This window comes from Triturus cristatus, chromosome 12, assembly GCF_964204655.1.
Source record: "Triturus cristatus chromosome 12, aTriCri1.1, whole genome shotgun sequence".
NCBI classification, from domain to species: Eukaryota; Metazoa; Chordata; class Amphibia; order Caudata; family Salamandridae; genus Triturus; species Triturus cristatus.
The window spans coordinates 284,613,140-284,625,924 of NC_140595.1; the positions used below are offsets into that span (position 1 = coordinate 284,613,140).

Sequence of the window (12,785 nt, forward strand, 5' to 3'; positions counted from 1 at the left end):
GAGATTTTTGAGAAGCATGGTGTGGTTCTCAAGTCTGAGAAGTGTAAATTCCTATGTGAAGAGGTGGAATATTTGGGTCATCTTATTTTACGTGAAGGTATCAAGCCCAGGAAGGGAGTCATGGAGGCCATTGCTGGTGCCACCACACCCTGTGACAAGACGGGTGTCAAATCATTGTTGGGACTCTTCGAGTATCATTCGTGTTTTGTACCAGATTTTGCTACCATTTCAGAACCCATCAGTAATTTACTCAAAAAAGGGTTGACATTTGAATGGTCTGAATGCACAGGCTGAAGCGAAACTCATGACGTAAGTACACCTGCATTTCTTATTCTCGTCTGGTGCTGCGCTGGGCATATTTAGTTGTGTGCTACTGTGGCACAGTAGACTTTTGTTTTTGGAACTGTCTGGTCCACTTAATAACAGATGATATGACATGTGGATCATGGAACTAGCTCACTGTTTGCCATGTTTAGTCATCATATCTCAAACTCTCTGTATTTTGTTTTCTCAAAGGTTACAGTGGAACACTCATCTCACGCCAAGTTTTTGTTGTGGGCAGACATTGCTACATCTCACATCTTTGGTTGGGATCTATGGCCATGATGGATTCATTTTACCTCTGTTTTCATCTCTATCTCGGGATGCCAGTGAGACTGTACAGGTTAAGTTATGTACCATCTCGAGTGAGCTGTCGCTCACTGGAGTTTTGAAGTGTTTTTTTGGGATATTGTTTCCAGTTATAGGGTTTTTGTCATTATGTTTTCACTGCCTGTGTACGTGTGCTGCCATATTTTCCATACGGTTTCTTAGTGCGCAGTCTTACATTTATAGCAATGTATTGGAGTTATCACATGTATCAAGCCTAGTTCTATTTTGACATGCATCCAGTTTAGTTGAGATGTTTTTCAGCTTAATGTTCACTGTTTTTTACTTCTGTATGCTTGGCTGTTCAGAAGTCACACTGTTTTTATGTGAGGACAATTTCACTTTGTGTTGTTTTATGCAGTGCCCAAGTTTTTGTTTAAGTGCTTGGCATTGTTGTCGATACTTAGTTGTTGTGGTGACATCCTATTTACATTGTACATAACTAATCACCTTGATTGTTATTTAGGGTTGAGTTCTTCATTCCTTTAGTTTAGTTGTTTCTTACCTTCGCACGAGGGATGTCTTAGTGGGTGTTATTCACCCATGACTATGTAGACGTTACACATCCTTACTTCTGGGGTGGAAATAGGTGTTAGTCCCATTTCTACGATTTACACTAAAGACCCCTACATAAGGGGTGTCCAATGGGTGCAAGTCCCATTCCTGCAGATCACCTTTCATACCCTTACATTAGGGATGTTTGTTTAGTGTGTAAGTCAACCTGTGCTACACGTTTTGTACTGAGGCGTGTAAGTCACTCTGTGCTACAGGTTTTGTGTTATGGTGTGTAAGTCAACCTGTGCTGCACGTTTTGTTTTACAGTGTGTAAGTCACCCTGTGCTACACATTTTATATGATGGTGTGTAAGCCACCCTGTGCTACACGTTTTGATTGACAGTGTGTAGGTGCATTGTTTGCTGCCCTTAGGTCACGAGTGGCTGTATGGGTAGGAGACACCCATCTTCTTATTTTCCCCTAACCTCTCGTATACAAAGAATGTTGGTTGGGTGTGTGTGCCCCCTGTTGTTTCAGGTTTCTCCACTCACCCTTGTTTTTGGGAACGTTCCTTCGGGTGTCCTTCACCGATTTCTTCTTTGTCTTATGAAATATATAGTGGGGGAGGATGTGTTATATATTATATTATCTTGTATATTTATATACGCCTCTCCCTATGCTTCTCATTTCATATTATTTTTTTTCTGTATATTTTTCTATGCATTTTCTTCTTCTTCTTGTACTTCCTTCTATTCCATCTACTTCATTTTCTCTTGTATATTTTGTTGTAAATCTTTTATATAATTTCCTTTCATGCTCACGGTGGTTTCTCATATATCTATGCTGTGGTTCTTTCAGTTTTGGGTTCTTTTCCTTCCTGCATTTTCTGTACTTTTACATATTTCTCTTTCTTGGGTCTTCTGTTTAGAACCTAATTCGAGTTTGCGGTTTCATATTTGAGTTGTGTAAGGAGGGAGGATATGTAGTATCCTGTATTGTAATTATCCTGTTACTTTCTCCCTAGTTGCTCAGTCTGTGTGAATGTGCTGCGTGGAATGTTGGTGTGGTGATGATGGATGGAATGTTTGGGTGCCTGTGAACTGAAGTGTGACAGTTGGAGTATGGGCTGAGCAGCAGGCAGACTGCTTCAGGCGGGGCTGCTTCACTTGAACTGTACAATTTGTAACTAAATCTCAATAAATCTGCTTAAAGTACATCTCGGCTATTGGACTTCATTACCACAGTCACAAAAAACAGAAACACGTTGTTTGGTAGTAAAATATAAATGACTACCATGTTCCACCATGAATAACTTGTTTTCAGCACTTCATGTGCCACAAACCTACAACCCCGAAGCAAAACCGTACGCTCAACAGATAACTTGTTTATTTTTTATTTTTATAAAACAAAAAGAAGCCTCCCATTGCCTTGACAACTTTTTAGCTACAACTTGCATGCTGTCTTTCCACTCACTTTCAGAAGCAGCTTTTCCGACAATGGAGACGTAACAATTACTACCAAAACACAATCCCCAAAACCTTTCAAACGCCCGTGCACAAAAGGATTATCATAATGGCCAAATTATAAAAAGCTGTTCTCCATACAAATATGTTGAATGCTCATCAGATCACAACGCCTAGGCCTGCCTCTCAATCGTAGAATAATTTATTTTAACATGTTTTGTTAATGTTCTAGAGGCAAATGCTACAATATGCCCAACCCCATAAAAAACCGAGATAAGAACCCACCAGGGCCCAGAATGGATGCCTGCAGTAAACACACACTTCACCCCGGGAGCTTAAGAGCAGGATCTAGCAGAATCGTCTCCTTTCTTTTCCTATATTTTTCCTGCTCCTGTCCTGTATAAACATCGCCCCTTTAAGTAGTTAGATATTAAGTGTCATATTAAGTACATCAATCCCTGAATTAAACCTTGCATAAAATTTACAGAGACCTAAAAACTGTTTTGGGAAGTTGTGCTTGACTGAGTGCCTCGATTATATCAGATGTAGTGGTAACATTTACTGAGGCAGACTTTCCTCTATCTCTGCTTAAAGATTCTTAAAACTTCTTCCCGAAAAGTGTCAGTGTTAATCTCCCACACAGATGCCATTCCCGGTTCTCTAGCCTCAAAAATATCATCAGATAAAGTCAGCACCAAGTTACCCACAGCCCTCTCTTCGGATAAACCTTCTGCACAACACTAATCTAGTCATTTCTACCCAAGCTCCTGCAGACATTGGCCGTACAATAACTTTGCAGTTACTACATATTCTACATAAGGCAGGCCAAGGTTTAGCATTAGACTCTAGACAAATTAATCCACAAATATTACATCAACGTAAAAAAACTTGGGTTTGTTTTGTGACACCACCTTACTAGGCCATTTTCAAATTTCTTTTGTAAGAGCAGAAACTTCTCACAAAGCACTGTCCCCTAATTTAACTGCAGTCCAACAGCATTGAATGCTCCATTACCTTGCCATGAAAAATAGTTTCTTTAGTTGGGAAATTTTGACAACAAAGGGGGCCACTGCAGAATTTCTCTTTGAGGCATTGGGCAAATAACCATTCACTAGTATATTGGTCGATAAGACTCTCAACTTAAGAAGACACAGCCAGCATCCTCAAAGCAGCAGTGTGACTGTGTTATGGTTTCATGACTCTTCTAACTCTGATGAAAAGGCTGAAGCATTCCACCACAACACTTGATCAAAAAGAATTTGAGGCAAAGAAACATATTGCATTGTAGCGCCCCCAAATAAAGAACTACAACTTATTGACACACATGGAAGAAGAGTAGAGACAGTTTAGAAGGTATTTGGCAGGTCACAAACCAGCAATGCAAACTTCCCAGGAATGGAATTTGAGAGAAATGAAAATGCAAACCTAGAATGGACTCTTAATTTTAACGTGAACTATTGCTGTTACAAAGCATATCTTGAAACAACTTTAGTCAGGCTCCTACGTAGTTCCAGATCATACCTTATCAGAAAGGTGTGTGTTGACTATGACAGATGCACATTCAGTTGGTTTTTACGGCTACAAGCACGCCCACAGTGACGATAAGGTGGCACAGTGACATGGCTGCTCAGCGTCTGATGGTGGTCTTATGTCAGCATCTTATGGGTTTATTACAGTTTGTACAGCACCACACATGACTAAAAACCAATGAATTGTGCTCAACTGAGCAACACAGTACATGTTGAGGACAACGTTTGGTCTGTGAGTTAGGAAGTTGACGCCTTTGCCAACCCCTTCAATTTGTGGTGCAGAGATGTGGTCTGAATCAGCAATGATTCCCAGATGTTTCATTTCTGGTTCAGGACCTGAGGTTGGCCAGTAGCTTGTTGCCCAATCAAGTGAAAGGGAATCAGAGTGCGCCCTCTGTCAGAACTAGGAGTTCAGTGTTCACTCTCTTCAAGCTAAGTGGGTAATCATATTACTCAATGACAATTACTCTAATTTGCCCCAATTCTCTTTCCATACTTAGCCACCAGTCTCTACTGACCCTATATTGAGATTGGGCATGAAAGAGGGGGCCAACCTGCCTTCTTACCTTCACTTCTTTCGTGTGGTACCTTCTGAGACCACATAGAGAAAAGGCAAAAGCAATATGACATTCACAGATATCGAATCTCATTTCTATCCCCTTTTCAAATGTCTGTCCCTCACCACCAGATTTTTCCTGGATGTAACAGTCAGAAAAAGAGACATTACATACTCCACTCCATGGGGGTGAAGGGGTGGGGGAGTCAAGGTATTCTCCTTCATCCCATTGACCCTACTCTGCAAGGGCATCTGAGAACATTTTCCATCGATGAAGAAAGCCCACACGAGCTCTGTTGACAGAAAATGTAAGGCCTACTTATCTCCAAATGAGGCGGGCGGACCAAGGGTTTGGCAGATAGGGTACTCCATCGCATTTATATACCCTGGTGTTATGGTATTGCTTCTGCTCTGCCAGCTATTGAAATATGAGCTACCTCCTATACCACTCACTAAAAAAAGACCAATGCTACATATATCTACATTCAGCACAGTGAAAGTGGTTGATTGATGTTCATGACTTACCTTTATGTGTTTCAGTGTTGACTGGGCGCCTTCAGAGCAACACGTCAACTTATTCTCAGTAACTGAATGGACTCCATCACTGATAGACTTTCGTGTTTCCACTGGTTGACTTTGTTGGGAGTGGGTATGAATCTCCTTGTGCTGGTTACAAATATTTGACAGGCCTTTGAGAGACTTCGGATTGTCGAGAATGTGACTGTCGTGCCGGCTGTCAAGAATTGTCCCTGCAGCGAAAAACAAACCATATTTTATTCACAGAGTATAGTGAAACAGTTAGAAACTCCCCCTAACAAATTGCACTCTGAGTGGTGCCAAACATTCAATTATTGTTTATGTGTGACAAATCTTCTTGGAATTTGTTTGTGCTACATCTAACACACGCTCACATTAACCTCCACAAATAACATGCTACTGATAGACTTATATCTTCATTGTTACAGGAGGGGTAGGCATTAGGTGATATACCAAGAGGAGAGCTTTGATGAAGGTGTGCCTACAAGCCCCTCTGCCCCTGCTGACCATGAGGCAGAATTCTGCCTAAACAGAAATGCGGCGTATCAATGAATAACCGTATGTACTTTTTGTATACGCATTAGGTGTGCACCTCACTATATCCACATCACAGGATTAATTAGGAGTGGTACGCACTGGGCTGGACCCTGTGTGGTCCTGAAGAAGGGGACAGCTCGAAACATATTGACGCAATACTAGGGGAAACCATACTCATTATAGTTAGGCCTCTCCCTGGTATTAACCCTTGATTTTAAAACATACCAACTAGGAGCAGGAATAAAACATTAGTTTACTAGCTTGGTATTTTTAATTATTTTCTCCCACTCCACATCACTGCACCACACATAGATCCACAAACTAAGTGCTCCTACATAGTTCGCAAGTCGCAGCTCGCCTCAATCCGTAGTGGATTGAGATGACCCCAATGATGAAGCATGCCACCTAGGGGTAACCCTGGTGGGTGAGGAGCCACTAGAAAAGAATCTTTCTTTCTGGAAAGGCGGTTTTCATATAACTAATGTGGAATCCCTGTTCCCCCCTATGGTTAGGTTTCTTATTTCAGTATTCCGAATGTTGTGGAACTGTATTCAGTAAGGAGGGTGAACCTAACCTTAACCTCTACCTCCCCCCGTTTTTTGATTGTGCCACAGTGGGGTAGACATTCACAAGAGACAGTGGCAGCCATTGGCTGTCCAAGCCAATGGGTTGGATTGCTCAGCTAATCGTGAGTCACGTTACTTCTAGTTGCTTGCTCGGAAGAGGTATGGAGTTTCGATTATGGAAACTCTGCAGCCGGAATGTCATTGCGGGTTCCCAGACTGTCAGTCTGAGCCATATAAATGAGACTGAAAAACTGAACACCGTCAATGTCACGGTGCTTGATTCTTTGACGCTCAGCCTTCTTTTTACTCGAGCTGGTTTTAGTTGCGTAAAGCTCAAGACAGTGTCACATTTTGTGTATTATTTTCACCTAGGTTGAGATCTTGTATGTTGTGTTACCATTACTGCAGCATTAGTATTTCTCTGACATGGGAAAATACCGTATGCATTGGTTTTTTTTTTTGCAGTTTTATATACCACAAACTCGGTAAGCACCAGTTACATTACGGACGGACATGGACATATTGTATCATCTTAGGGCACTCGGCGACACTTCGTAATTGTCTCACTTTGAACCACACAGAGTTTAGTATGTCGTGCCTTGGCTAATGAGTTTTAAGGAATTTATACGATTATGTTTAAAACGCATATGATTTAAATTAAAGTTAATTGAGTGAAAAAGTATTTGTCGGTTACAATAAGTACGAATGTAACAATGCAATGTACTTATCAGAAGTGTGTTAGGCAACATTGACTCCTGTTAAAAAAAAACAAAGTGCCTAATTTTCTTAGGTTGCGGTCCCTGAGATGTATGCATACTAAACATCACGCTTTCTTGATGTTTTCTCCTTGAACACTTTAAACAGCACACACCAGTAAGCATACCTTTCTGTCCGGTTACCGCTAATTCGTGTTTACTTGATTATCATATATTATGTTTTAATCGTGCAGCTTCATTTCTATCCTAAATCAGGTTCACTTGGACTGTGTTGTGCTCTGAATGCATAAAGTGATCAGGCCAACACAAATGTTGACGACGACTCCATGCTCACTGAGTCCAACTCTATGTCTTCAATAACTTTCCACCGACGCCGAACACTGCCTCGGGATGCGTGCATGCCTCTCATGCTGTGAGTCCTCATTCGTGGTGTCACGTGAACACTACATTCCTCCCCAATTTTCTTTGAACTGAATAATTAACTCAACTAGTCAAACAGGTGGTCCGTCAACCGGTGACATTTACAGTTGCTTCTCCCGGATTAAACATTCTCCCGTCCGTAGTATTCATAGGGTATTCATAAGGGCAGATTTACATGCCCCTTGCGTCACTTTTAACAATGGGAAAGTGACGCAAAAGTGGCGCAAGCGGCTTGTAAATCTGCCCCATAGCTGGGGTAGCAGATGGTATGGTTGCCTCGGAATTGCTTCTTGATGCTAAAGGTCAAACGTCAGGCTATGTCGTCTGACAACTGGCTGCTTATTCGTAAACTGGTGTGTACTGGTTGTGTTTTACATATAATGCTCAGGTGGCATCATTTGTCTTTCAGTTTCCACCACGTCTCATTAAATGGCTTCTTCATCTGAAATGATTATTGTTCCTTGATTCTGTACTAGCAGCTGTGATTAAAAGTCTGTCCCAACCAAGCTCAGTATAATATGCGCGAGTCAATAAATCAGCATTATATTTTCTCCTGGTGAATATTCCTTTGCTAATTTGGTATATCAGTTACTTGGTTTTTGCAGGAAATGTTATGCTGTAACCCGGTGCCGCCTTTTCGAGAGTTTAAGCTATCAGTATTGTAAATGACAATGCCAATAGCGCAAACTCGCGAGACCTATTGCATTGCAAATGCTTGTTAAAGGTGGCGGGACACTGGGTCTAGCGTAGGGGTGGCGGCAGAGTACCAATTCCATACTCCGCTTCCAAATGAAGCTTGTTTCATATGATGTTCTTGTCTGTATGTGGGAGGCTCTCGGAATTTTGAGTTTCTCGTCGAGCACAGTAAATGTTCAGTTTGTAGTCCTATAGGAAGGAGAGGATCTATGAAGGCCTTTGTGGGAATACGAGTAATCTTGAATGGACCTCTAGCTTCAATGGGGAGCCACTGAGGAGCATGCAGGATTGAAGTGATGTGGTCAGATTTCTTTTGGCCTGTGACACATCATGTTTCTGCGTGAAGCACTGCTCTGAGGGGAACCAAAAGAACATTTGGCACTCTGGAGAGGAGCACGTTCCTATAGTCAATTTTGGAGAGAAGAAAGCCAGTGTCTGTACACCTGACCTAAAATCCTGTTACGGAATGAGCCGTCTGATGCTCCAGAAAAATCCTTAGTTGGAGGCTAACTCTCTTTCTTACCTTACCTGAGATTTGCATCTGAAGGTTAAGCTGGTTACTGAGGATACAACTCAGAGATTTGGCATTACTAACATTTTACCACCCAACCCCGAAAACAGGATCTAAGAATGCAGCTTAGGGCCTAAAATCGCTGCTGTTATAAGATAAGGGCAGAGAAGCCTTCCAAGCAGATTCCCTATTGCCATTAAGCGTGTGAGTGACATCAATAATAGAAGTGTTCATCCCGAGGCCTGAAGACACATGTTCAATCAATGCAGGGGTGAATCTGCCATTTATCTTTTCCAAATCCCGGCTTCTCTTCCCCAACCTCACAGGGCAAAATAATGTCATGCAGGTATGAAGACATCCTTTAAAAGTTGAACAAGCTGTCAAAAAAGTTATTTCTAGATGATTGCATGTAGAATAGTCTTTACCCTAGGGTAGGACCACCTTTGGAGATCTTTGAATCGTTAGAAGTAGGGTTCGGAGGTTACTGGTAAACGATAACTGTTTCCGTAAACTGTTTGAACATAAATAGGACAAACTGCATGACTGGCAATGTACACCATGCGGAAGGTCTTCTTAAATGCACCTCTTTCCTTACTAGATATCTTAAATTGAGCCCATTTCAGACAATTTGGGGGGGGGACACGCACACAAATCATTCCTTACCCAATCCGACCAAAACAAACTCATGTGGAGAAGCACTCGTGATCTTTACCAAGCAGGACTTAGGGCCAGATGTACTACCATTCCAAATTGCGACTCGCAATTTGCGCTCAATTGCGAGTCGCAATTTGGAATGTACAACAGTGTCAGAGACACTGATTGCGATTCACAATGGGGTCGCAAAATGCGAGGCTCATGAATAATAATGAGCCAAAAGCAATTTGCGACCCCATTGGGAATGACTGTCCCTCCCAGGGATGGTGGCCTGCTGGGCTCAGCAGACCTCCATGCCTGGGACTGCTTGTCAATAAAGCAGTTTTTTTTTAAATGCAGTCGCGTTTTCCTTAAAGGAAAACGGGATGCATTTAAAAAAAAAAGAAATGAAACATTTTGTTTCATTTTTTAAGGGCAGGTAGAGCTTGACTTTAAAAAATATTTCAGATCCACTCACATAGGGGGAAGGGGTCCCCTGGGTACCCCTTCCCATTTGCAACTGCATTACCACCCTCTTGAAGAGGGTGGTAATTTGAGAGTGCTTTGCGACCGCAATTGCCGTCGCAAAACATTGGTACATGGCTTGTGACTTGCTATTAGGAAGAGAACAATTTTGCGAGTTGCAAATTATTTGCGAGTCACAAAATAGTGTTTGTACATGGCCCTATCAGAATTAGCATGCGCAAATGGGTCGCCAACCCATTTGCGCATGCTAATTCTCGTCGTACATCTGGCCCTTAATCATCAGACAACCACTTTCATTACGCTGGCACGGTGCCTCCTCCTGGCCAGCAACTGTTCTGAGGCAGTATGCCACACAACACCATTGGTTGACATTGCTATGTAGTGATAGATGGCCCAGTACATGGGTCTAGGCGAGCACTAGTCTGCAAACGCCTTAAATCACATGAAAAGTCCAGAAAATAAAAGTTAATTTATGTGATTTTGCAGAGCGCGGCTATTCCGGGTGTCCAGGCACTGAATCTGCTGTTACACTCTAACCTTCACAGTTTATTATTAAAGGTACCCAGCATAGCTGGCTGACTTCTCACACGCTGCAAGATCTGCACAAGCCACAAACAAAACCGTAATTCTGCGCCGACAAGTTCAGTACTAATTCCTGTTTCTATACAGATGTTATCAGCTGACTCTCAAACCGTCCCACGTCACTAAACCGCTTCAAAACACAAGTGAGCACTGTGAGACACATTGACATGGCACTGGAAGAAGACCAACAAAATGGCCGCATGACAAGTCCAGAACGGAAGTTGTAATCACACAAATGGTCACAGTGGTGCCGCTTCAGGACAACCTTATAAAACAAACGAAATCAGTGTCTGTACATTTTTTTTAATCATAAGTGATTCACGAGACTCAAAAATATTTACAAACTACACACCACATTTGCACTTCACTGCCCCTCTCAGTAAGCACACACAGGCAAGCAAATTATCAGTGATCACGCACGTGCTCCCACGAGTGAGTCCCACTAAAATGATCAGTAATGGTAGGGAAGACATAAAACACAATAGGAAAAGCTACTTTAAGGGCAGTAACATTTCTGCAATATCCTGTTTCTGATTAAAAACCAGAAAGGCCTTCGTAGTCTGGTATTACATCCAGTGGGGACTCCCTTCCCTTGTTAGTCTCTTCGAAGTCAATGTGATTCAGATCCTCGAACCCCTAAAAAATAAAACAGTTTCCACCGCATGTGCCCTTAAGCAACACATGTTCACTACAGAGACTCTTGAAACATGTCCGGTACCCAAAAGATTACTTTAGTTTTAGTGGGGAGTGCTGGCATTATCAACGATCATCAATTGAATATCGATCTTAATTTAATATATAAAATAAACACATTCTAGTGCTTACTAGTGTTCTTTGTGAAGAATGTCTAATGCACCTCTCTTTGGAAACTTTCACTTTATATTTTTATCTATGTAAAATGTTGTGTGACATACATGCGAAGATAATATTTTCAAATATTGAGAGAGATTAAAAATTCGATTTTTAATTAGTAGATTTTGTATATATGATGCATCGATTTGGGATTGAAACAGAAAATTCTAGGACTCCTCCCAGTACATTTGGGGCAGTGTTTCCTTGTCACTCAAAAGGTTGGATTTTGGGTTTCGCGAGCCAGGCGATCTGAGTCTGTGAAGGGCCACTGGCGCATGTGTCCACTGTGTACCTTTTTCCTTCTCTTAAATATTTTAAAAGAAGATACAGTAGGGAGGCATTATCTACAGGGTAAAGTCTGACACTTCCATAATCGTACACTTAACTGAAGATAGGTGTTGTAATCACCACTTGGTACGTTCCTTTCCCCCCCCTCCTTCCTCCTCCCTTGGTTCTTCCCTTTCCCTGTCACCAACGTTTCCATTGCACCCTTCCCCTGGTTATGCTGGATCCTGTGGTGGTGTAAGGACCATTAAAGAAGAGTTACTGTTTTTACCTGCATTGGTCTTCATTATAACACTGGCGACGATTCGCTGTGGGGGGACGGCTCACCACCACCCCCATTTTCTTCTTCAAATCCAGTTCTTCGGTGTGTTGGCGGTTGGAAGTACTTCGCTGTGCAGTACCTGTGGTGGCTCTCCTGTCGCTAATTCAAGTAAGACTGTGCCAGTTGCGTTTATATGCCCCTGCTTGCTTTGGGCTGTTGAGTGGAGCATTTTCGTTTCAAGTTCTAGCGCTCCCATGGACTACTGACATTTCTCTCCATGTGGCCTCTCAGCGTTGCCTATGCCAAGGGATATTCCGTGTTCTACCGCGGTTTCCCTCGCTGTTCTTAACCTGTGGGGGCTCCGCTGCCTTGGAAAGGTCAAGTAGCACTGGGTTTGCCTCGCTTACATCTGCTGCGTTGTGAGGAGGAGGGGAGCCGGTATCCTCCTTTGTTCCGATTAATCCGGAGTAATCAGCTGTTCTGCTTGTCACTGCTGTTAGAGGTGCATCCTGTCGCATCAGGCTTCTTCGCTCCTCATGGTGAATTTCACTGCTGTGGCCCCCAGCGCTGCCGCTCCGGTCTCCACTGCGGCTGGGTCAGCTGCTTGGAAGTGATAAGCTGTTTGTCTCTGAGTGGGGTGTCCTCAGAGTCTGACGTTGTCTTTTCAGCGTTGCCTACCTCCTCGCTGTGGCGGCAATCTTTGGAGAGTTCCTCAGTGAGGCACTTCAGACTTTCTGACTGGATTCCTGTCACGAGCTGGGCATTCCTCCCCGCGCGCCCTTCAGTCAATTACTCTTCTCAGCTGAGGCGAGGGAGTGCGCTTCCGTTTTAGTCCACCGGGTGGCAGTGTGGCTTCATTCTAAGCCCGATTGTGAGGAGATTTATGGAACACAACCATTTCTTCACCCCTGGGGCTCCAGTATAATTCGCCACCGTTCTTCTGGATATCTTAGTCATCTTTCTGTTCCTTCTTTTTCGCTGATAGGCACAGCTATTGGAGTTTTTTTTTTT

The 12,785-nt window shown here is 42.7% G+C and overlaps 1 protein-coding gene across 1 annotated transcript in view; it reads right to left on the minus strand.

Moving 5' to 3' along the window:
* Positions 1–12,785, minus strand: part of SH2D2A (SH2 domain containing 2A) — a 211,134-nt gene that overhangs the window by 31,280 nt on the left and 167,069 nt on the right. Inside the window, 1 exon segment of the mRNA XM_085640021.1 lies at positions 5,217–5,440. Within this exon segment, the coding sequence (XP_085496147.1) occupies positions 5,217–5,440 (224 nt within the window).